This window comes from Canis lupus, chromosome 15, assembly GCF_003254725.2.
Source record: "Canis lupus dingo isolate Sandy chromosome 15, ASM325472v2, whole genome shotgun sequence".
NCBI lineage: Eukaryota > Metazoa > Chordata > Mammalia > Carnivora > Canidae > Canis > Canis lupus.
The window spans coordinates 16,859,384-16,883,479 of NC_064257.1; the positions used below are offsets into that span (position 1 = coordinate 16,859,384).

The following is a 24,096-nucleotide window of genomic DNA, read 5'->3' on the forward strand; positions in this document are numbered from 1 at the left end:
GGAATCCTGCCGTGACTGGCTCAAATTGGAAGTGACCTCTGCCTTCCTCCTCTGGGGCCTACAGGCGGGTCAGTAAGGTGGCTACCAAGCCAGGGAAGGCCACCAAGAGACATAAGCAGAGGTGGGAGCTCAAGACAAGCCAGCATCTGTCTGGTACTGAGGTGTCAGTCTGAGCTGAGGTGGAGCTGATCCTGGCTCGGACTGTTTGGACGAGCAGTTACATAGAGACATCAGGAGGCCTGCTGCTGATGGGGGCTGGAGACAGGGAGGAGACCAGGAGACCAGGGGAAACTGGACTTCTCATAGGACAGAGACGTGGGTGGTGGTGTCTGTGTAAAATGAATCTTCAAGAACATTCCCGAGCACGGAGAGACAACCCCCAGTACAGGGCTTGGGCCTATGGTTGTCTAACTAGGGACCATGTTTTTTTTCTTGGAAAGTCCGAGTTTCTCTTTGGTTTAACTTTTCCTTGGGATTGGCCAGCAAGTAAAAGAAAGACATTGGATGGAGCTTCTCAGAGCATTTATTTTTTTCTGATTATAAAGCCAGACGTGGGGGAGTAGCCGAATGGGAAATGTTAGTGGTGTGGGTGCTGGCTTGGGTGCAGGAGCTGAAGGAAGGGCTGAGTGAGGGCAGTTGCAGAAGAGGAGATATATGTGGAGCGGCTGAACGAGAAGGAGAAATGGGAGGAGTCACTATAAGAGTAGCTGCAGAAGGCATGGGAGCAACTCTAAAGGATGAGGACCCGCATCCCCTAAGCCCACCCCACCCCTGAATCCCCTCTTTTCTTAAGTTAAAAAAAATTCCTTGAGGCAGCTCAGATCAGAGGCTGCAAGGATCAGAAGTCACAGGTCGGAGAGCGGATTTGCTCTGGCCAGCAGAGCCCGGTTCTGGCTTGACAGCAGCTCAGGCCTCCTCGGCTGTGGCGTCGATGCCCGCGTAAGTGAAGTTCTCAAACAGCGACATGTTCACGTAGGCCTGGGAAGCAGAGAAAGCTTTAGTGTGGGCTGGGGATGCGGGTGACTCTAGCCTGGGGCCCCCTGGCTTCCATGCGGTAGGGCCACTTGAAGAGACCTTGATTTAGACTCAAGCAACATGGCCCCATGGGCGAGGGTGGCCCTCCAGAGCCAGAACGGACAACAGTTGGGGGTTCAGCTGAGAGCCCCTTACACATCGTTCAACAAGAGGGTTTTTTTTTTTTATTGCTTTTAAAAATTTTTCATTAAAAGTGTAGTTGACATACAATATTATATTAGTTTCAGGCATACAACACAGCAACTTGACACTCACCATCTGCCACCACACAAAGTTATTACAGTATCAGTGACCATATTCCTTAGGCTGTGCTTTCATTCCTGGGACTTATTCATTGTGTAACTGGAAGTTTCTACCTCTTGTACCTCTTAATCTTCACCGATTTTGTCCAAAATCGGTGGGTCTTAGCAACCACTAGTTTGTTCTCTGGTTTTATGAGTTTCTGTTTTTTGTTCGTTCATTTGTTTTTGTTGTTGTTGTTGTTGTTTAATTCCACATATAATTGAGATCGTATGGTATTTATCTCTCTCTGGTGTATTTCACCTCCTTAGCACAGTACCCTCTCGATCTACCCATGTTGCTGTGAATGGCAAGATTTCATTCTTTTTGATGGCTGAGTAATATTCCATCATACACACAACTGACCCTGAACAATATGGATTTGAACTGCATGGGTCTGCTTACACCAGATTTTTTTTTCAATAAATGCCATACAGTACGGTAAATGTATTTGCTCCTCCTTATAACTTTCTTACTAACATTTTCTTTTCTCTAGCTTATTTTAGTCTAAGAATACAGTATATAATACATATACAAAATATGTGTTAGTTGACTGTTTATGTTAGCTGTAAGACTTCCAGTCAATAGTAGGCTATTAGTAATTAAGTTTTGGGGCAGGCACAAGTTATATGCAGGTTTTCGACTACCCGGGGATTGGTGCCTCCAACCTATCCATTGTTCAGAAGTCAACTGTATATACCATATCTTCTTTATCCACTCATCTCCGTTTTTATGGACCCATCAAATGAATTGTTTACTCATGAATTCATTCATTTATTCATCTATTCATAAAGCTATTTTTTAATCATTTACCAATTTATGTAGTTATTTGATCATTTATTCATTCTTGTTTGTGTGTTTGTTTAAAGATTTTAAATAATCTGGGCAGCCCGGGTGGCTCAGCGGTTTAGAGCCACCTTCAGCCCAGGGCCTGATCCTGGAGACCCGGGATCGAGTCCCACATCAGGCTCCCTGCAGGGAGCCTGCTTCTCCCTCTGCCTGTGTCTCTGCCTCTCTCTGTGTGTCTCTCATGAATAAATAAAGAAAATCTTAAAAAAAAAAACGATTTTAAATAATCTCTACACCCAATATGGGGCTCAAACTCACCACCTGGAGATAAAGAGTCATCTGCTCCACTGACTGGGCCAGCCAGGCCACCCCACACCGATCATTCCTTCATTCCTTAAGACAGCTTGTTGATTCCTACAGCTACTTAGTCATTAATTCATATGAAGAACTCTTTTTGCATTTGCTCATTTTGATATATTTCTTCACTTATATTTACCTGATAATTCATTTATTCACATGATTATTAGATTTGGTTATTTAATTGTGTGTTTACTTATATGTTTATTATATCATCCAACCACTAATTCTATTCCTTCATTCACGCATCCATCCATTCCGTTAGTTGACCATTCATGCATTGTTACTCTGGCTCTGTGCCCAGTGAGGAGAGGTGGCCCGGTGATGAGAGCCAGCTGATGGCGCCAGCAGAGGAAGACAGGTAAGCAGTCTAGGACTGGGACCTGGGGAAGGGAGTTGCTGCCGAGGCCTTGGAAGAGTTAGGAGGACCTAGTGTCCAACCCATGGAGAGCTGGAAAGGAGGGTGGCATCCTGAGGCCCAGCCATCCTGGCAGCTAGCAGTGGGGACAAGGACACAGAAGCTGCCGCTCTCTGGTTCCTATGAGAGGGGATCCCTGGAGCCTGGTGAGCCCTAGTCTCCATCACCCCCAGTCTCCTCACCTTCCTGGCTTCCAGCATCCGGCCCAGCTGCAGCGCAATCTGGGCAAAGGGGGGTCGCTCGTACGGACGGTCCCGCCAGCACTGACGCATCAGCTCGTACCTGCAGAGGGGGCATTGCTGAGAGGAGGGGTAAGGGCCGATTGAGGTGACAGGGTCACGGGGCTCTAGGCTGAGGAGACTCACACTTCATCATCACAGTTTCGAGGCTGTTCCATGCGGTAGCCCTGAGGCAGCTTCTCATAGAGCTCAGCACAGGTCATGCCACAGTAAGGTGTGCCCCCTGCAAGAAGGGACAGAGCTTTCTGAGCCCAGGGAATGGGGTGGGGGGGTAAGGAGAGAGCTGGGGTCTGAGGCTCTGGAACTCACCAAGGCTCACGATCTCCCAGAGGAGGACCCCAAAGGACCAACTAAAATGAGAAGGATGTACTTAGTTACCTTCTAGGCCGAGGGGCCAGCAGTCTAGCGTCTGTGGACCCCAGGGGGCAGCCCCACCCTGCCTCTGCGTGGGGCTACTCTGCAAGTGTCCACCTTGGCCAGCTGCTGTCTGCTCCACGGGAACTCCTTCACAGCCGCCCCCAGGCTCAACATCATCACAGCTAACATTTAAATCACACACCGTGGGCCACACTGATCTAACATACACGTTCATGCATTTAACCCTCACACCAGCCTTGTGATACAGGTGCTATTGTTACGCCCATTCTACAGATGGAGACACGGAGGTCCTGACGGATTAGATAGCTTGCCCAAGGTCACCCTGCTAGTAAGTGGTAGACCTGAAATCCAACCCTGACAATTCGACTCCAGAGCCCTTCTTCTTCACTGCCTCTTATATTATAGCAACCTCCATGCAGGGGAGACCAGGGTGGGACTTCTAATAGGGCAGGAAATCTAGAGGGTTTGGGGGCAGAAGCAGGAAGTAGCTGAGTGGTGGTCAGAGGGGCAGTCACTGTGGTGGACAGTGAGCAAGGCAGGCCAGGCCAAAGGGGGAGGGGCTGATGGCCAGAGCCAGTTCCCTGGAAAGAGGAGCAGAAGGGCAGCCAAAATGGTCATCTGGGGGTGAGGAGCATAAAGAAAGGGTTTTGGGGCCATGCTCTGCTTAGGTTCTCAGGTGGGGTTGACCCTGCCCTTCAGAGAAGAAGGTGAGAACATTCCATGAGTGGTCATTCCCGAACCTCTCCAGTGTATCTCCCAGCATCAGATGAACACAGCCCTGAACTTCCCTACCCCAGTCCTACCACCGAAACACCTTCCAAGACAATGCCTCCTTCCAGCTAGCACCCAACCCCCTTCCCACTAAGATGCTGGGCATCGCCAAGGTATACCTGAGACTCTGGGTATACCCAAATCGTGCTTATACTACCTGAGACGTGTCTAAAATGTGTTTAGGTTATGTCTATATGCATCTTGAGGGGACCCATCCCTCCTGCCCCTTCTGAGCCCCACACTCACACATCACTCTTGGTGGTATAGACGCTGTAATTCAGAGACTCAATGGCCATCCAGCGCACGGGGAGACGCCCCTGGGAGAGAGTGGGTTTGAGGGGTCAGGTGAGGAGGAGGGGCCTGTGTCGGGGGCTCCGGGGGCAGGCATTGGAACCTGAGAGGGGGGACTGAGACTTACCATTGTCTTCTTCACATAAACCTCCTCCCCCCGAGAAAGGCCGAAGTCAGCAATCTTGGAGGCCAGGTTCTCTCCGACCAGCACATTCCGGGCAGCCAGGTCTCTGTGGATGAACTGCAGGCATGGTCAGAGTCAGGAAAGACTAGGGATGAAAAGCCCGGGACTCCTGGGCCAGTGACAGGTCTGGCCTCACAGCTGGTCTCTGCGGGCACCCTCCGTCTCTAGGACAGCACCTCAGCCTTCTTCCCAGCCAGCAGGGTGGGGTCGGCGCCTCCTGCCTCAGCAGAGTCACGCTGCTGGCTATCCTTCCCATGATCTGGCCATGGCCAGGCTCAGGGTGCACCTCTCTTCCTGGGGCAAGAGTGGGCTTGTCTCTGGTGACCACACTGCACCCTCCCCTCTTCACCAGCTCCCTCTTCCCTTCCTTCTCCCTTCCTGGATGAAAGTGGAGAAGGCCTTCCTCTTGCCCAAAGTGACCTTTCCCTGAGTCTCAAATCCTCCCCACAAGACCCTCCACTTTCCTCAGGGACCTCTCTCCATCAACCCCTCCCTCCACACTGGCCTCTACTCCTCTGCCTCAAACACACTCAAAACTTCACTAACTTTAAAATGTCTTCCCTCGTGTCACGCTCCCCTCCTGCTACTGTCCTTTCCTTCCTTCCGTTCAGGCAGGGTGTCCTCAGACTTGGGTTCAGGCCTCCACTCCCCACCCCACCCTCTACCCTGTCCTGGTGGATCTCTCCCCTCTACCTCTCATGGGGTCCACTCCTTCACCCTTTGTGGGGTGATGACTCCCAGATTGTGGTCTCTGGACTAGGCCTTTCTCCTGAGTTCTAGGCTGGCATCTCTAACTGTCAATTCAACACCCCAACCAAGGTGTCCCTGGGGTGCTTACAACGCAACACCTCCCTGCAGATGCACCCGCCCGGGGCCAGCAGCTCAGGGTCTTGTCCTCCTCCTGTCTTCTTACCCCCCACATCCAAGACTGCAGGCTGACTCTCCCTCCCGCAGTCGTCCCCGTGGCACACCTGCCCGCGCACGCTCACACACACACCTGCTTCTCACTCAGGTACTGCATGCCGTTGGCGGCATCGCTGGCAAAACGCAGCAGCTGCCGGGAGCTGAGGGTGGAGGCCGTGCCATGCTCTCGGGCGAAAGCTGGGTCCGTCTCCAAGACCCGGCTCTTCCGCAGAAAGTCTAGCAGGTTCCCGTAGGGGGCGTATTCAATAGCGATATACAGGTAACCTGGGAGGGAAGGACCAGGTACGGGGTGGGGGCTCACGCCAGCAGCCGCTGGAGGCAGGCCCCAACTGTAGGAGACAGGGAGCCTCAAACCACTGCAGCGATGGGGCTTGGGAGGACAGGGCAGGTGAGGAGCTGGGGCCTCACCTCGGTTCTCACAAGCCCCCAAGAGGTTGATGATATTGGGGTGATGCCCCAGTTTGCACAGAACTTCCAGTTCTCCTGCGAAGTCACGATGGTCATTTTCAGAGGCGTACTCTGTGGAAAGAATCCAGTATCACTTTCGCCAGAAATAATTCTAGAGAAAAGGCATGCTAGTGAGGGCTGGGGGCCAGTTGCTGGAAGGAGCCAGGGAAGGCCTGGCAGGTGTGGGACAAAGGAGAGGGGTGGGCCTGGGGTCAGGGGTCGCTCCCAGGGGACCTTTCAGCATCTTGATGGCCGCATTCATCTTGAGCCCGTCCTTCTTGATCATGGCCCGGATGACCTGGCCAAAGTTCCCCTCCCCGATGAGGTCCTCAAAGGTGATGTCTTCCCACTCCAGCACGGGATAACTCAGGGGCTCGGGCTGTGGTTTCGGCCGCCGGGTTAGCGTCAAGGTTCCTGAGCTGAACTGCAGGATGGTTTCCTCACCCTGCGGAGGATGGGACAAGTGGGCAGACAGCCCATGCAGTGGACACGGGCCCAGCAAGAGGCACAGGGAAGAGACAGATGGACAGAGACCCCCAGAGAGGACACTCTGGTGGTCGACCAGGAAGAGACATGCAGACAGAGGACACATGCTGACACAGAATCATAGATGAAGCCATCAGGGGGCTGCTGGGTGGACAAATGTCCAAGAAGAGAGTTGAGGCCACAGCCGGGGATCAGGTGTGTGAGGTTCTGGAAGATCAAGGAGTGGGTAAAGCTGCTCGGAGCCACAAGTCGATGGAAAGATGCTATCTCTAACATTTAAAATGGGAAAGGATTGGAATGAGCTGTGATGGGAAGTGGCAAGCTCCCCATTACTGTGCTGATCTCACAGCCGGGCTTTTCTGGCACCAGAAATACTCAGGCTTCCAGCCCTGGGCGGTGAGCTAGGATACATGCATGGAGCACTAAGCCTGAGCTGCCGGGAGTCAGTTGGAGGGGTTTTCTCCACGGAAGCAGAGATGACTACTGTCTACCCACGGGGCATCCATCAATAGCTCTAAAACTACCCGGGAGCTGAAGATGGAAAGACCACCACAAACAGGCACGTCCACTTCCCCCGACCATGTCGGAGCGGGGCCGCCTGGGCAGGCCTAGGGCAGGAAAAGGAAACAGCTGGACAGGACCCAGGGCACGGCCGGCATGACAACTGGAAGAAGGTTAATGCAGACCTGGGTGGGTGGGGGGTCCCTAAGTGAGCTGAAGCCCAGCCCAACAGGTGAGGGCCAAGGGCACGGGCCACCTGGATTCACACGAGGCACGAACAGCCAGGGGCACTGTATGCAGGTGGGCACATGCACACATGCTCACAGAGGGGCACGAGCACACGGACACACGCAGACACACAGGGGGTGCCCACCAGCGGACGCACACGTGCACTCCTCCACGGGCACGCACACACCTTCAGGAGGGCACAGGAGGCAGTGTTCCTCCCGACGACGGATGTTAGGGTTGTCTCTCTGTGCAAGGCTGCTTTCCCACCTCCTGCCCTCAACATTTGTATGCAACACCCCGCCCCCACCTCAGCGCTGACCTCAGAGGGAGCAGCCTGGAACAAAGGGGCCAATTGAATCTCTGAAGGCGGTTTTTACCAAGGCAGAGACAATAGCCTCGGACACTAGGCTTTCTATCACAAGGATCAGCCCTTGAGAGAGAAAAGAGTTTTTTTGTTTTGTTTTGTTTTGTGTTTTGCTTTTGTTCGAAATGCCAAAGCTTGGCTGTAAATATCCAGAGCCCAGGTGTAGAGGACCAAGGGCAGAGTCTGGGACAGACCAGCAGGGAAGATCCCACAGGAGGCAGGACAGGCAGGAGGAGGTGATGCTGGTCCTGGAAGGGGGGCCTGCTCTGCTCCTACCCAAGTGGGGGCCTGGGGGCTGGCCTAAAGCTCAGACAAGTTTACAGTGAGGCCAGGGAGGGTGGAGGCGGTGCTCCCTCTCCCCTCCCTTGCAGCGACAGGTAACCAGGGCTGCGATGAAGAGTGTGGGGGCCGCAGAACACGCCCTCCGCAGGGTACAGGAAGCACCTCGCAGCTCTTAATTCTCCCTGGGGAGGCCCTGGCCTTTGCAGAGATGAGGCTGGGATGAGAGACTCAACAGTACGAGCGAGGGGCCTGTGGGCAGGAGGCTCCCAGGTCCCAGAGGGTCCGCCAGGACAGAGACCAGCATGAAGCCCAGGTATCCCCCTGCCCAGTGAGGAGAGGGAGGGTCCTGGATTAACCGCAGCGGAATAGGGACCTGACAGAGTTATCTTGAACTGGGAGTATTGAATATCTCACCGCCAACATCGACTGACTTAGGAATTGAATTCAATTCTAGGAAAATAAAGAAAATTTACATTTTGCACCCTTGAGCATTGTTGAGTGTAGTCCTACGCCTGCAACAGAGAGACGCGCACACACGCTGCACACACACGGGGTCAGACACAGGGTGTGCACATGTGCAACCCGGGCGCGTCCAGGGACTGACCGAGCCAGACTGGTAGGTGAAGGTGCGTCTGCGGTGCAGGCAGCTTCTGCGGATGCACACGAGGGTTAGCAGGGCAGCCAGGATGGTGAGGCAGGTGGCAGACACAGAGCCTACTACAGCCAGGATCAGCTGCCGGTCCAGGCCCTCCTCAGCCGCCTGGACTTCTTGGACCGGGCCCTCACTCTGCAGACCTGCACACAACGGAGATCACGGGGGCGCCTGGGTCAGGGACAGAGGGGTCAGAGATCCTAGAACCAGTGGGACCAGGGCTGTCAGGCCGATGGTTCGCTGCAGTGACATGATACTCCCAGCACTAAGGCCACGGAAGCAGGGAAGGGTCAGGGTGCCCAGTATCAGGACTCGTGTCACTTGTTGGGAGGGGCCTTGGGTGTCCCAGCTCCAAAGCTGGAGACAGTGTGGAAGGAGAGGGTGCGGGGGGCCGACCCCAGGACCAGGAGCCCCCGGGGCCCCGCTCTCTCACCATTGCCCAGGGTGGACTCCTCCACCACAGTGCTCCAGTCTCCGGGACCCTGGATACTGGCCCGCACACGGAAGAGGTAGCGTGTGCTGGCGTTAAGGCCACGGACAACCGTGCTGGTCTCCTCGGGCCTGTCCACGTCCATCCACAGCGGGTCTCCCGAGCCCCCCGCCACCTGCACCTCCACGATGTACTTGGATATAGGCCCAGCCGGAGCTTCTGGGCGCAGCCACGTCAGCTGGATCTCTGAGTCTGAGAGGGCCTGGGCACGGAGGTAGCGGGGGGCTGGGGGCCCTGGGGAGACGGGGGCGGGAAGGCAGGGCTCACACAGGAGCAGGGCATGTAGCTCTGGGGTCAGACCCGCTCGAGCTGTGTCCCCTGCTCTGTGGACCCCGGAATGGGAGCCATCCCACCAACCTCCACCTTTCCCCCCTGGGCTGGAGTCCTCTCCCTAGATCCCTTCACGAACCCCAAGCTTCTGCTCCCCTTGCTCTCCGTCTGTGCCAGGGTGTCCCCAGGCCCCTGTGCCCTGTGTTCCCCCAAATCCCATGTCCTCCTGCGCATCACCCCCTCCCCTGACGCTGATCTCACATGAGGCCTGGCCTCCCCATCTCTCCCCATCCTGAGGCTCCTGGGGACCCACCTCCCACTGGCCTCCCGTATCAGCCCGTCCCACGTCCTCCCTGTGCTCACGTCCGTCTGCCCTCCTTCCCCCTCATTGCCCACGTGTCCTACATTCTCTCCGCATCCACCTGCCCTCCTGTAACCTCCCGCGTCCTGCGTGTCCTGCGTCCTCCCGTCACCCTGAGCCCGGGAGCCCCCTTCCGAGCATACACACCGCTGGGGGGCAGAAGCACGCGCGCAGGGGGCGAGGCGGGGCCCAGGAGGGTGCAGTGGTACAGCCGCACGTCCAGCTGGTACTGGGTGCCCGGCGCGAGTCCCGTCAGGAGGGCGGTGCGGGCCTGGGGGGACGACACGTTCTCCCGCCGCTCCTGTCCCCGTGCCCCATCCCATAGGCGCAGCAGGAAACCATCGCCCACCAGTGGCCCGGGCACCGAGGGCAAGGACCAGCTCACTCGCAGCCGGTCAGGGCCCTCCACGTGCCAGCCCTCCAGCCACGGCTGCAGTGAGGGCTCTGGGGTCGGAGGTCGGGAGGCAGACTGTTCAGTTGGCCCCTGGGGCTGGCCAGGACAGTGATCCCCAGGGGGCAAGGGGGGACAACCTCCAGTGGGGAAGGCAGGGGCCCCTGGGGTGGGCAAGGCAGGGTGACCCCTGTGTGCACAGGAGGGTATCCCCTGGGCGGACGCGAAGGGATGACTCCCGCCTCTCACCGGGACAGTCCGTGGTCATGAGGGTGGGAGGCCCCCAGGCCCCCTCCCCGCCCTCCCCCGGCCGGCTCAGCTGCACTCGGACGCTGTATCCTGTCTTCGGCCTCAGGTTCATTAAAGTCACATTCTCACTGGGGTCCACTGGGGGCGGCACACACTACTCAGCCCCCGCCTCTTCCAGAAGCTGCCACCCCCCCTTCACTGTGCCCCTTCCCGGCGTTGTCACCCACACCCCTGCGGGGCCCCAGACCCCCCCTCCCCCAGCTGTCGCCCAGCTCACCCACAATCGCCGACCAGGCCATGGTGCTGTCCTGGGGCCGGTAGTGCAGGCGGACGGAGGCGATGGGTCCGTCCCCGGAGAAGGAGACCAGCGGCGAGACCACGAGCTGGCGGCTGTGCTTGGCCAGGAGCCGAGGAGGGGTCAGGGGCACCGGGGGCACTGCCGGGGGACCCGAGGTCAGGCAGGGCCCAGACGGCCTGCCCCGTCCTCAGAAAAGGCAGAGGACTCTGCTCTGGCCAGCAAAGGGGTCTCGGCGGCTTGGTTTAGACCTCGGGCCCCTCTGGGCTGGGGAGCGACCAAGTTCAACAGGTGACCAGCGGCGCCGGCGACCAGTCAGGCCGGTGTCCAGCCCTCTGGGCAGCTCGGAGCTCAGGGACCTGGCCACGAGGACACGAGCGTGTCCCCAAGGATGTGAGGTCTGGTCTGACATGGCTGGATGGACTCGGGGGAGGGCTGGCTGTCCATGCAGTGCGGGACATGCAGGGGGCGGAAACCCAAGGCAGGGACACAGCCTGCTGTCAGCCCGCCCGCCCCCCAACATCTGTCACTCTTTTTGTTGGGGGAAAAAAAAGGTAGCCAGGGATGAAGCACCTGTTCTATCCCAGCTGCTTCACGTGTACAACCTCTCCGGGTCACAGCTACCTTTCTGACAGGGCTGTCACCCCTTGTGACAAGGCTCGGAGAGCTTTCCTGGCCTGTGGACACGCAGCCAGCAGGAGGTACAAGCGCAGTGCGAACCCGGTGTTTGGCCAGGCCACCTGGAACCGGCCACTTCCACCCCAAACAGCTCTTATCTTCCTGCCTGGCTTCCTCACTCTGTGCTTGTTGTCCCTCCGGCCTTAGCTTTTCTTCCCCGATTATTACATCAGGGCCGTAACTGCCCCCCCAAACGTGTATTGGACTGATGGTTCTAAGGAGAGTGGATGGAAGGGTGAATGGGTTGCGAAGAGGGAGCGCAGGAGGCGGGGGTGTGGGCAGGAGCTGTGGTGTCTGACAGGAAGGAAGGGAGAGGAGAGCGGGGTTGGGGTCCCAGAGCTCATGCTGGGGGGTCAGCTGTGCGGGCAGTGTTCAGATGTAAAGCGCGCCCACACTTCCACACTGACTTCAGAACCAGACCCCTACTTCTGGAGTTTCCACCAAATGGGTCTGGAGCTCAGGACAGTGGTCAAAGCTGCGGCTCAGATCTGAGAATTGCCAGAGAACAGCCAACACTACGGGAGAGGGCACTTTAACAGGTGTCACAATCGGGGTGCCTCAGGAGGTTGGGCGCCTGGCTCCTGGTTTCAGCCCAGGTCATGACCTCTGGGGCCCTCTGCCCCACTTGGGGCTCTGTGCTAGGGGCAGGGTCTGCTTGTCCCTCTCCCTCTGCTCCTCCCCCCCACTCTCTCTGGCTCTCTCTCGAATAAATAAAATTCTTTAGAAAATAAACTAACAATAAATGTCAATGTATATGGAGCACCCGCCCTGCGTCAGTCACCACGCTCGGTGCTTAAGTGCAACTTAAATGCATTAAATGCACCATCTGACTTGCTTCACAGCAACCCTCTCTGGTGGGTGCTTATGTCCTTGCTGCTGTGCGGGGAGAGAAAAAGATGTGAGGTGCTAAGCGGCTTGAAGGCATGGAGGCAGGAACTCGTGGTGAGGATCTGAACCCAAATTGCCTGGGTGGAAGCCTGGGGAGAAGAGACAGGGTGGCTGGAGGCGGAGCCCAGGCCACACTGCTAAGTCCTGCGGGTGGGGCAGCTGCGAAGCTGTGGGAGGGGTGAGAGCAAGTGGGGAGGAGAGCCAGAGGAAGAGGAGAGGGGTCTGGGCTTGTGTGGGGGACGTGGCCGTCAGGAGCAGAGGGCAAGGGAGCTAGGGCTCCTGGTGCTGATGAAGGAAGAGGGACGTGGTCGTGCTCGGGGCCATCCTGGGCTCGGGCGGCCTCCTCCCTATTCACCTGGAAACCCCCATGCAGCTCCTCTGGGTGGCAGGTCACCCTCTGAGCTCAGGCACCCCAAGCGCTCCCCAGTCCTGGCACAGGAAGCCCTGGGGTGTGACTCGGAGCAGGAAGCAGCACCCCAGAGGCAGAATTAAAGGAATATGGTGTGCAGGGCTTGTGAGGAGGTGGAGAGAGCCAGCACGGCCAGGCAGGAGGCCGGGCAGGGCCAGAGATGTCCTGTTTCTAGGCACGGGATGTCCTTTGCAGATAGGTCCGAGCTACGCTCCTGCCCTGACCCCGGCCGGCACGGAGCTCTGGTCCGTGACAAGCCCTGGTGCTGGGCAGTCACTTGAGGTGCCCCGGCCCTTCCTGCTTCAATGCCCAGTCTGAGCAGCATCAGCCAGGGCCCACCTTGCCCACCGTCCTCCACGGGCGCAGGACATCACTGACCTTTGACGTTGACCCTGAAACGTCGGCTGTCTTGGCCACCAGACGTGGACACGCGGCACTCCCAGAGCCCGCTGTCCCCAAGGGTCAAGCGGGGCACCTCGAACTCGGCTGTGGTCCTGTCTGGCTCCACAATGGCCTTGGTGGACTGAGAGAGACAGGGGAAGGGGGACAGACCGCACACAATGGGCACCCATGTGGCCAACATGGGGACAGAGGGCCAGCGCCAGTTTCTCAACAGTCAGCCTGACCCCATCTGAGCCTGCGGAAAGCCCCGGGGCTCAGGGTCTGGGGGAGCAGATGCAGGGCAGGAGGGGCAGGGTGGGGGCTGACCAGGAGGACCGTGCCGTCGGGCTTCCGGAGCTCCATGCTGCCCCGCACCGGGAAGGGGTTCCCCGCGGCTGCACAGTTGATCCGGGGCATGGTCTCTAAGTTGAACTCCAGTTCCGAGGCCAAGTCCAGGATCTGCGGGATCCGGTCTAGGGAGAGAGAGGACACGTTCTGAAGCCCCCAGCTGCCCTCGTCCCGTGTCCTGAATCCCAGCAGAGGTCCTGCAGCCCCGCGTACCCTGCCTCTGCTGGGCCGCCGGGTCTGCCTCCTGGTCCCCCACCCAAGGTCCTCTCTTGGCCAATGCGGGCCCCTCACCCGCCTCACAGCCCGAACACTGGGTCAGATCTCGTTCATTTCTGGGCTCCGTTACATACACTCTGGGGTCTCCTGCCTCCACTCTCCCACAATTCCCTCCTCCCCGTCACAGTGCACACCTGCTGGCCTGAGTTCAAAGTCGCCAAGGTTCGCCTCTCCCGGCCACTCCCCCCGGCCTCCCCGTACTCCACCGTCCAGGTATCCGACCAAGTCCTCAGCCCCCGGGCCTTTGCGCGTGCTCCTTCCCCAGCCATCTCACTGTCATCCTTCATACCCCATCTCAGACCTTGCCCCTTCCCCAAAGCCCTCCCTGAACCTCTCAGATGGGCCGAGGCCTCCTCTGGGCTCCGTCCCCCTCTCTGGGCTGCTGCCCCTCCCCGTATGGGCAGTGTGGTCTGGGCGGTGAGAAGTCCTCCTGGCCTGCAAGCTCCCCGAGTGCAGGACTTCGAGCCAGGAAGGTGTGTCTGGTGAAGGCTGACTTGTCTTGAGAGATCCCAGAGGCCCTTGTGCTCATACCTGACTTCTCACAGTGCATTCCGTGCCACCCGGAGGGACAAACGCAGCCACTGAAGCGGTCACAAGTACCACCGTTCCGACAGTGGCACTGGAGGCGGCAATCTGCCCCGAAGTGGCCAGGGGCACAGGCTGGGAAGAGAGAGGGGTTGTGGTTAGAGGGACACAGGTCAGGGGCAATGCGGGCACAGCTGGGGCCCGGGTAATGATGGGCTGGGCAGAGAGGGCGCGGGCCAGGTGAGCAGGAGCCTGTGGAGGACCAGAGTGGAGGCTCCAGGTCCAGCTTGTGGCCGGCTGTCTGGGCAGGTCAGTCCGTACCTTCCTGGCACTGGCTTCCTCTCCAGCCAGATCCACAAGAGCAGCCGTAGGGGTCCGGGAGGCAGAAGGTGAGACCCCGGCAGCCCGACGTGCCTGGGCACTGCTCCTGGCAGCTCTGCCCAAAACGGCCCTCCCTGCAGGCTGGAGACGGGCGTGTGGGTGTAGGGTCCACTGTTGGGCCTCAGGGTTCAGGACCCACTTGGCATTCTTGCCACCCACCAGGCTCCATCCTCTCGGTTCAAGAGGCTTCCCCCAGCCAGTCACCCTCTCCTGCCTCGGTCCTAGCTCCCCGTCCCCCTTACCCTGCTCGCAGCGGGTACCAGTGAATCCAGGGGGACACACACACTCGCCATCCTGGTCATGGCAGACACCTCCGTGCAGGCAGCCGGGGCATTCCTTGGTACAGTCTGGTCCCCAGCGCCCTGCCCCACAGCCTGGAGGAACGTGCTTTCAACAGCTGACCCTCACCCACCTACCACGGCTGCTGACCACGGGGGCAGGCGGGGGTGCCCACCACAAATGCTCCCACAGGGCTCCCAGCCTCCCATACCACCCTCCATCTCTGCCCTCTGCTCCTAACCCCGCACAATGAGCCTGAAGAAGGCGCTGCCTAGGGGGCTGGCTTCCAGGTAGGTGGCACTGTAGATGCCACTCGAAGGTGGCTGCACGTTGGGGAGCTGCAGCAGGAAGTGCCCGTCCTGGGCTTCATGCCAGTCCAGGGTATAGAAGTAGGATCCTGGGGGCAGAAATGGGTCAGAGGTCTCAGCACCAAGTGAGAGCTGGTGCCCAGGTCACATCAATGTGTACAGTACAGTTGCCAGAACTGGGGCAAGGCACCAGCCAGGGGCTGTCCCCAAGCCAGAATGCTGGGGTGCATCCTCTGTTCCACGCCCCACCAACACTCAGGAAGTCACCAGGTCCTGCTCCGTCCCGCCCCTCCTCATCTGCTAAAGCAGGCCAGTTCTTTCCACGCCGCTCCTGGCCACCTCCACCGTGGCCCCAGCCTCCCTCAGCCTTCCAGGCAGTCTCCTCTGCCTCTGTCCCCCTCTTTCCCTGTCCAGCCTCCACTCAGCAACCAGTAGGACTTGCCCCAACAGAAGCCTCCGCAGCATCCCTGCTCAGACGCCTTAGCACATCGCGTTCACCAGTTTGGCCACCACTGAGCCCTCTGGCCCTACACCTTTCCACACCCTGCCTGATTCCTAACATGCCTGAGTTCTGGAAATGCTGGTTTCTCTTCTAGAAACACCATGGTATTTCAGCACTTCCTGCCTTTGCTCTTAGCCAATCCTCCTCCTGGAATGTCCTTTCCTCCTCCTGTGTGCGGCTAATTCCCATTCCTCTTTCTCGGCACAGTTCAGGGGTTATCTACCTGGGGACTTCTCCCAGAAGCCTCTTCTTCCAAGACCTGCAGACCCAAATACTAGGGTCCCTGTCCTTGTCCTACCCCCTTTATGCCTCTTTGCCTGGGACTGGACTGTAGGGAGCTCAGGTCTACTTGACTCTCCACACCCCTCATCACTTCAGGGGGCCTGGTGCTCAGGAGGCAAACCCTGAGGCCCAAGGGAAGGATCCTCCCTTCAAGAGCCCAGGGATGCAAGAGGCAGCCAGAAGGCTGTGGGTCTGAGAGTAGAGGCAAGGAATATTTGGGACCACATAGAATAATGGCTCGCTTCTGTGGGGTGGCCAGAAGGTCCATCCAATAGGGCCAAGGTTGGTGCAGGCCTGGGCTGAGTTACCAGTTCTCTTCTTCCCCGACGGTGCTGCCGCTCCCTGCCAGGGGGGCTATGTGACAGCACCTGCTAACTCCCAGGGGGGAGACAAAGGTGAGGGTTCAACACAGGGCTGACTTGAGGGTAACAGGGAAGGAGGTAGCCAACCACGGGGCTGCTGATCCTCTGGGTGCAGTGGGAGGACAGCTGCAGCCGGAGAAGAGTTGGGTGCAGGTGCTTCCTGACAGGTTGGAGTGGAGTGTGCAGGGAGGGTGTCAGGTGTATCAGAGTGGGGGCTGTGTAGGGGGCCAAAGCTGGGGCGCCCCGGCCGGGGGTGCTGTGTGGTGAGGCGCCAGGCCCATGGGTCCTCTCACCGTTGCTTTTCCAGATCACATCCGTCTGCTTCTCCTTGTGCACACGCGCCGCAAGCACGGCCGTGTCGCCCTTGTTCACCGTGTGCGTGACCTTGTCCGGGAGCAGGTGCGCTGCGGGCGGGGAGCCGGGGCGGGGTGAGATGGGTGGAGGCGATGGGGGGTCAGAGGTCCACGGCGGGCTCCCTTCCAGCCCCCACCCCACCTGCGCCCCACACTCACCTCCGGGGCTGTTGTGCACGTAGAGGACGCGGGTGCGCCCCGGGCCCGCGCCGCCCACGCAGGAGAAGACGCCCACGAGGTCGGAGGGCTGCGAGAAGCCCCGCAGCGTGACGCTGTGCGAGCCGTTGCGCAGCAGGTGCGGGGGCTGCCCGGGCGGCGTGCGCACGATGCGGTCGTCCTTCTCCAGCAGCAGCGGCGGCGCCCAGGCCTCGGCGCCCCGGCCCGGCCCGGCCTCCCCGGACACGCAGGTCAGGAAGAAGCGCTGGGGCTCCACGAGCCGCAGGTCGGCCAGCAGCGTCAGGTCCACCGCGGCGCCTGGAGGGGACGCCACCTGCGTGCCACCGGGTCCCCAGGCCGCCGCGCCCTCCCAGGCCTCCTTTCCCTCCCCTCCCTTCCTGTCTCCCCCCCCCCCCCCCCCCCCCCCGCAGTCTCTCCGTCCTAAAAACAAAAACAAAGCCCCTCCCCTGGCCTCCTGCCCCCCGCCCCCACCCCCTTCTCCTGCCAGATGGCTTCCCTTCAGGGCCTCGGAAGGAATGATGGGCGCTCCCTGTCTCCGGTTCCTCACCGCCCAAGGCCCTGCTGCCGCTTGGCGTCCCCACCTGTCGCACACTGCGAAGGGGAGCGGGAGCGGCTGTCCAGGACAGCCCCCGAGAACAGGCCCGTCTTGGAGAAAGCCCTCCCTGCCCCTCCAGAAATGTAGACAGGCTTGCCCTCCTGGGAGTGAAGGGAGAGAGGTGGCCGCTCAGCAGGGTGGTTGTGGGGCAGAAAGGCGGGGAGGCCCTGCTTTTCTTTTCCTGCCCATTAACTGGCAAATAATTAGTTAGCTTAAATGCCACTTAGCTTATGGATGAGTATTCCAAAGCCTAGCAGGAGGAAATCAAGTTAGCATTTGCTGACCCCCCACCATATGCCCGAGCACCTGCTTTTGCGTTGGATCTTCCCGCGGCGCCCGCCCCCCCCCCCCCCCCCCCCCCCCCCAGGGAAGTTGATGTCTTCCCATTTACAGAGGAGGGCAAAAATAATTATTCTACAGGCTTCCTGGAGCAAGCTCATCAACTCCCCCCACCGCCCTGCTTTAACTGTCACCTCTGAGTCAACAGCCCTGGGACGGCCTCTCCGCTTGGGCCTGCGTTTCTATCAGCTTTCCCCAGGCCCGCGCGTCTCTGGTGCTCCCTGGCTCAAGAGGTGGCACTAACCACCTGAGACACAAACTTTGCAGTCCTCTCATGCTCCTCCTTTCGTGATAATTAATGTTTATTGGGGGTCAGTTATACGGCAGGCACTTGATGCGTGTTCTCTCATTTTATCATCCCACCCTGGGTGGTGGGTGTTATTACTCCAATTTTATAGCCGGCGCACGAAGACTTGGAAAGTAACTTGCCCAAGGGCATACAATTAGTAACTGGCAGAGCCAGGTTGTCTGACTCTAAACTCCGTACCTCTAAGAATGTTGCTGGCTGGCCAATCAGTCACAAAATTCTGCAGATTTCTACTTCCTCAAAGCTTCTTCATTGCCCCTTCCATCTCCAAGCCCACCCTTTAGGCCTCGCCCTTACTCACCTGGACCATCTCAGCATCCCATCCTTCCCCAACTCATCCTCCAGAGTGACCATCTAAGACCTTGTGGCTCTCTGGTCTGCAACCTCCCTCAGCTCCCCACTGTCCTCAGGGTACAGAGCATGCTCTTGAGCCCCTCGTTGCTCACGCTCTGCCTCTCCTGCTGAGTTCCCTCCAAGAACCTTCTCTCCCATGCACTTCCACACCTCTGAGACTTGCATCTACTGTTCTGGCTGCCTGGAATGAAGACCACTGCTCTTAGTGAAGTCTTTCTGGATTCCTTTGTCATCTACTACCCCCAAGCAGAGTAGCTGACTACTCCTAAGTGCTCCTCTGGAGCTACTTGTGTCTTTTATCCTTCACCCCATGTCCCCACCTACCACTCAAAGATAGCCTTTGCATTCTAATCCTCTTTGGCCATGACTGAGGGAATCAGCTGCAGCTTACCAAAAAACTGGGCACTGGGTGCTCTGCATAAATTATCTCATTTAAACCCCATAACAGCCGTAGGTGGTCAGCATCACAGGATCTGTTACACAGATCTGGAGGCTGGGTGCCTTTCAACCAATAACCCGTAGCACAGCTCCTAGAATACTCTTGGGCCTGCCTGGGTTTTGGAGGCCTTGAGCCTACTTTTAGCTGATTGGGTGTGTACCTGTAGGTGATGGAAGTGATCCTAAGGCTTTCTAGGGGAGAATCAGGGCTTTGGGGCCAGGGGTGGGAGTGGCTTGGGGGAGACTTACCAACATGAGAAGCCAGAAAGAGGATGGGGAGCAGCAAAGGGAGCCCCAGCCAGACCATACTCTGGAGGCTGACCAGGCCAGCCAGGACGAGCTAGGCCTCCGGTCAGTCTGGGACTGGCTGCTGGGCCTGCACTGATTAGTGAGTGTTGGTACTGGGGAGGAAGAGGAAATGAGGTAGCTTGGGTGGGAGGGGTAGCAGGGAAGGGGTGGGGAGGATTTACCCTGCTTGCACGCCCCACTTTCTACCAGTCGAGCCCCACAATGCTGGGGATGGGTGTGGCCTGGATGGCCCTTGGAATGGGATCACTTGAGGTGGGGGAGAGTTGTAAGGATAGACTAGGGACTATTTGACGAGTTTTCTCATCTCCTCTTCTCCCTTTGGTCCTCAGTTTTTCCAGCAGGCAAGAGGCAGGAAAGGAAGGAAGCCAGTGGCTTCCGCCTATTGAGGAGGGAGGGGGGAGGATATTGTTCTGGGGTCTCCCCTCCCCCTGCACATACACACAATGCAATTCCTTAGGTTTGTGTCCCAGGACACAGCTACTTGGGTCTCCTAGAGAGCAGTTCGCATACGTAACAAGTGGACAAAACACAAGAACTCACATTCAGGGCAAAAAAAAAAAAAAAAAAAGAGAGAGAGAGACTTTGATTCTATGATTCTATCTTGCATATGTAGGGGTGGACAAGTTTTCCCTTCCAGGTTCTTTGGCCTAATAATTGATAATGAGACAATTAACAGGGGAAAAAGGCTTAATAACACGTATGCCTCCTGTAGACATAGGAGTGAAGGGCTTCAGAGCAAGTCTTCCCACCATATGCCTCTTTGGCAGGAAGATTATTTCGAGCTAAAAATATTCAAAACCCAGCAGATTCAGAAAAAGCTCTTTACCTCCCTTTCAAATGCCTAAATTTATATTGGAAAGGGTGCCAGTACCAGGAAGAGAGCTACTCGCAGAGATTCCTTTTTACCTAAGAAGCTTAACTGCACAACAGGCCAATCTTTTTTTTTAATTGAGTTATAATTAATATATAGCGTTAGGTGAGTTTCAGAGGTGCAGCATAAGGATTCAATAGTTCTATATAGCGCTCACCACGATATGTGTAGACTGTCACCAGAAGTTATTATAATAAACAATGTTATTATAATATTATTGACTATATTCCTTACACTGTACTTTCCATCTCTTTGATTTTTTAATTTTATAACTGAAAGTTTGTACCTCCTAATCCCCTTTATCTCTTACCTGTCCCCTCTGGCAACCACTAGTTTGTGGTTGCTGAAAAACAAAACAAACAAAAAATTCAAACTGCATTTGAGTCTATTTTTTGTTTGTTTTGTTTTTCAGCTTCCACTATAAGTGAAATCAATTGGTACCTGCTTTTGTCTGACTTAATTCACTTAGCACAATGCCCTCTGGGTCCATCCATATTGTTGCAAATGGCAAGATCTCATTTTCTATGGCTAATATTCCATTGTATATATAGGCCACATCGTCCTTATCCATTCACCTATCAATGAACGCTTAGCTTGCTTCCACGTCTTGGCTATTGTAAATAATGCTGCAGTAAAAATAGGGTGCATATATCTTCTCAAATTAGTGGGGTTTTTTTTTGGGGGGGGTGGTTAATACCCACTAGTACAGCTACTAGGTCATATGTTTCCTCCATACTGTTTTCAATGGTGGCTGCACCAGTTTTCATCCCCACCAACAGTGCATAAGGGTTCCTTTTTCTCCACATCCTCACCAACACTTGTTATTTCCTTCTTTTCTTCCTTCCTTCCTTCCTTTCTTTCTTTCTTTCTTTCTTTCTTTCTTTCTTTCTTTCTTTCTTTCATTTTTCTTTCTTTCTTTTTTTTCTCATTCTGACAAATGTGAGATGATATCTCATTGTGGTTTTGACTTGGGTTTCCCCGATGATGAGTGATGTTGAGCATCTTTTCTTGTCTCTGTTGGCCATCTGTAGGTTTTCTTTGGAAAAATGTCTATTCAGCTCCTCTGCCCATTTTTATTTTTATTTTTTAAAAGATTTTATTTATTTGAGAGAGAGCACAAGCAGGGGGAGAGGGAGAAGCAGACCCTCCCAGTGAACAGGGAGCCCGATGAGATGCAGGGCTCATTCCCAGGACCCTGAGATCATGACCCGAGCTGAAGGCAGATTCTTTACTGACTGGGCCACCCAGGGGCTCCTGAAGATGGTATTTAAAGTGATGGCTTGGGAATCCTGGGTGGCTCAGTGGTTTAGCGCCTGCCTTTGGCCCAGGGCGCGATCCTGGAGACCCGGAATCGAATCCCATGTCGGGCTCCCGGTGCATGGAGCCTGCTTCTCCCTCTGCCTATGTCTCTGCCTCTCTCTCTCTGTGTGACTATCATAAATAAATAAAAATTAAAAAAAATAAATAAAGTGATGGCTTGGGCAGCCTGGGTGGCTCAGCAATAAAGAATCTGTCTTCTCCACGGTGTGATCCTGGAGACCCAGGATCGAGTCCTGCGTCGGGCTCCCTGCATGGGTCTCTGCCTCTCTCTCAATGTGTCTCTCATGAATAAATAAATAAAATCTTTAAAAATAAATAAATAAAGTGATGACTTTGGCCATTTCCGGGAGTTACTCAGTTTTCCTGGGTCTCTCTTATAGGGGTGGAAAAAATTTTCCCTTCTTCCCTTTTAGGCTCTTTATCTGGTCTAATAATTAAATTGACATAAGCCAGATTAACAGGAGAAAAATAAATTTAATCACATATGTATGGGAGCCCTATAAAATATGAGACCCAAACAACAGCCAGGTAGCTGAAGCTTATATAACAAGGTTGGACTACAAAGGGGAGGTGGGTCATTTGCAGGAAGGCAGAAGAGATGTTTGAAAAACAAAGGTTGCCCCATTATGTGCACATAAAGGAAATCATCAACAAAATAAAAAGAGAACCTACAGAACAGGAGAAGATATTTGCAGATAATATATTGGATAAGTGGTTAATATCCAAAATATATAAAGGACTTATACAACTCAACACACACTCCTGATTAAGAATGGGCAAGGGGGTGTCTGGGTGGCTCGGTGAGCTAAGCATCTGCTTAGGCGGGGAGGGGAGGGCCGAGGGGCAGTCAGTTAGGGAGGTCATCAGGAAAAGGACAGTAAATGTGGGTAAGGTGGTCGTGCAGATTTAAGTTTTTGCTCTCTAGAGATTGAGTCATTCTCTTCTTCCTCTTAAAAGGGGGAGACAGGCTTATCGATGGAGATTTTCCTTATCGCTATAAATGTGACTTACAAAAGGGTGACTTCTATGTGGTTTTCAGGACACACACCCCCTCCTCCGTCTACTGTTTCTTTTCTTTTCTTTTTTTCCTACTGTTTCTTAAAAAGAACCAGCTTAAAAGAATCAATATGCCAAGGAGATCTATTTCAGGGTGGTATATTTTGCTTCCCTTCACCAGGCTTTCTCACTGTACAGCAGGGAAAAGTGAGGCCTACGGCGTTTGAGGGCACTTTGGGGTTGTGGCAAGGCGGGGACTTGAACTCCTGACTTAGTGGCTCCTCAAGGGCACCCATTAAGCAGACCCAAGGAATGTGCAGGGAGTGAGCCTCCTTAGCTTAAGCTGCTACCAGAGGCACCAGCTCATTGTCTGCTTGATGTCATATTTTTTTTTAAAGATTTTATTTATTTATTCATGAGAGAACACAGAGAGAGGGTGAAAGGCAGAGACACAGGCAGAGGGAGAAGCAGGCTCCATGCAGGGAGCCCGACGTGGGACTCGATCTGGGGTCTCCAGGATCATGGCCTGGGCTGAAGGCGGTGCTAAACTGCTGAGCCACCTGGGCTGCCCGATGTCATATTTTTTTAAGATTTATTTATTTTGGAGAGAGAGTGGAGGGTGGGGAGGGGAGGAAGAAGGAGAGAGAGGATCTCGAGCAGACCCCCGCTGAGTGGTGGGGCTCAATCTCACGACCCTTACGTCATGACCTGAGGCAAAATCAAGAGTTGGATGCTCAACCGACTGAGCCACCCAGGTGCCCCGATGTCATTATTTTGGCTGCAAACCCATGCCTATCCCTGGCACTGGGCATGCGCTCGGTCTAGAGGGCTGACAGCAACATGGGAGCAGCCCCATCCCCTTGGAAAAGCCTCCAAAGGCCCATGGCTCTTGCCTCTGCTGTGCCCCCTCATCTCTCACTGCCCTGGCACCACTGCTCCATCTGGTGCCATCACTGGCAGTTCCCAGGACAGAGCATGACCTGCAGGTGCGGAATACCTGCCAGGAGTCTGTCCTTCCAGGGAGTAGAGGGACAAGTGTCGGAGCTGTCAGAGGGCTGGAGCTCGTGGTGAGATCTGTGGCCCCTCTGGCATGGAATGGAATGGTTGGGGTGGGGGTGACATCTGGTGCCAGCTTAGGTAACTTTGGGAACCCAAACCCTCCCTTTGGGGCCAGGACATCTTCCCAGAGTGTATTCCTGGGTGAAGGCTGGACTTTCCAGCAGGCTCCAATTCACTGTCCTGGGAAAGTGGGACTCTCCAAGACTGATTGTGCTGGTTCAGGCCTGGGGCTTTTCTGAAAATCCCCGAAAAGTCTCAGAAGAGACTTGGACTGCTGGTGTATGAAAAGGGATCAGAGAGGATTCCTCTCCCCCATCCCTTAGGCCCACAGACACCCCATTCCGAGTCTGGTGTGGGAGCGAGGTAATAGACGCCTTCGTTTTCGGCCTACTTTGGTGCTAGGGTTTTGAATCTGGCACGAGAGAGGAGCAGGGGAATGCCAGGGCAGCTTGTCTGGCAGGGTTGGAGGCATAGTTCACTTCTGTAGAACACCTCCCTTGGTTCTGGGAAAACCTAGTGGGCCTGATGTCATTTTGCAAAAGCGCAGAGAACACTTGAGCAGCATCTGTTCTCCTGGAAAGCGACACAGATCCGAGCACGAATGTTTGCTCTGAGCGGAGAAGTCTGAGCCTGTGACACTGTGGCACGTGCCAAGACTCGAGACCCATGCGCCCTCCC

The 24,096-nt window shown here is 56.0% G+C and overlaps 1 protein-coding gene across 3 annotated transcripts; it reads right to left on the reverse strand.

Moving 5' to 3' along the window:
* Positions 1-505: 505 nt before the first annotated feature.
* TIE1 (tyrosine kinase with immunoglobulin like and EGF like domains 1) lies at positions 506-19,745 on the reverse strand. 3 transcript variants are annotated; one of them, XM_025420452.3, is made up of 23 exons: positions 19,113-19,745; positions 16,813-17,127; positions 16,594-16,704; positions 15,088-15,243; positions 14,810-14,941; positions 14,508-14,648; positions 14,193-14,321; positions 13,365-13,510; positions 13,035-13,179; positions 10,664-10,822; positions 10,387-10,524; positions 9,894-10,190; positions 9,059-9,349; positions 8,578-8,768; positions 6,347-6,557; positions 6,074-6,184; positions 5,739-5,929; positions 4,685-4,798; positions 4,513-4,583; positions 3,427-3,467; positions 3,244-3,340; positions 3,061-3,160; positions 506-978 (listed from the first exon to the last, which is right to left on the reverse strand). In XM_025420452.3, exons 1-23 carry the CDS (start codon positions 19,168-19,170, stop codon positions 907-909), a joined length of 3,417 nt encoding a protein of 1,138 aa, XP_025276237.1. In that variant the 5' UTR covers positions 19,171-19,745; the 3' UTR covers positions 506-906. The 3 variants fall into 3 exon arrangements, 2 of the variants coding, with proteins under 2 accessions (XP_025276237.1, XP_048950303.1); XM_049094346.1 differs by lacking the exon at positions 10,387-10,524; XR_007402400.1 differs by lacking the exons at positions 506-978; positions 3,061-3,160; positions 3,244-3,340 and having other exon boundaries at positions 4,685-4,787.
* Positions 19,746-24,096: the final 4,351 nt, after the last annotated feature.

Coding starts and splice junctions, on each gene's coding strand:
- TIE1 (XM_025420452.3), bottom strand. CDS start 19,170: ATGGTCTGGCTGGGGCTCCCTTTGCTGCTCCCCATCCTCTTTCTGGCT. Junction 10,823..13,034: donor TTTCAGGGTCAACGTCAAAG/GTCAGTGATGTC, acceptor GTCCCCCGGCAG/TGCCCCCGGTGCCCCTGACC. Junction 3,468..4,512: donor TATACCACCAAGAGTGATGT/GTGAGTGTGGGG, acceptor TTCTCATTTTAG/TTGGTCCTTTGGGGTCCTCC.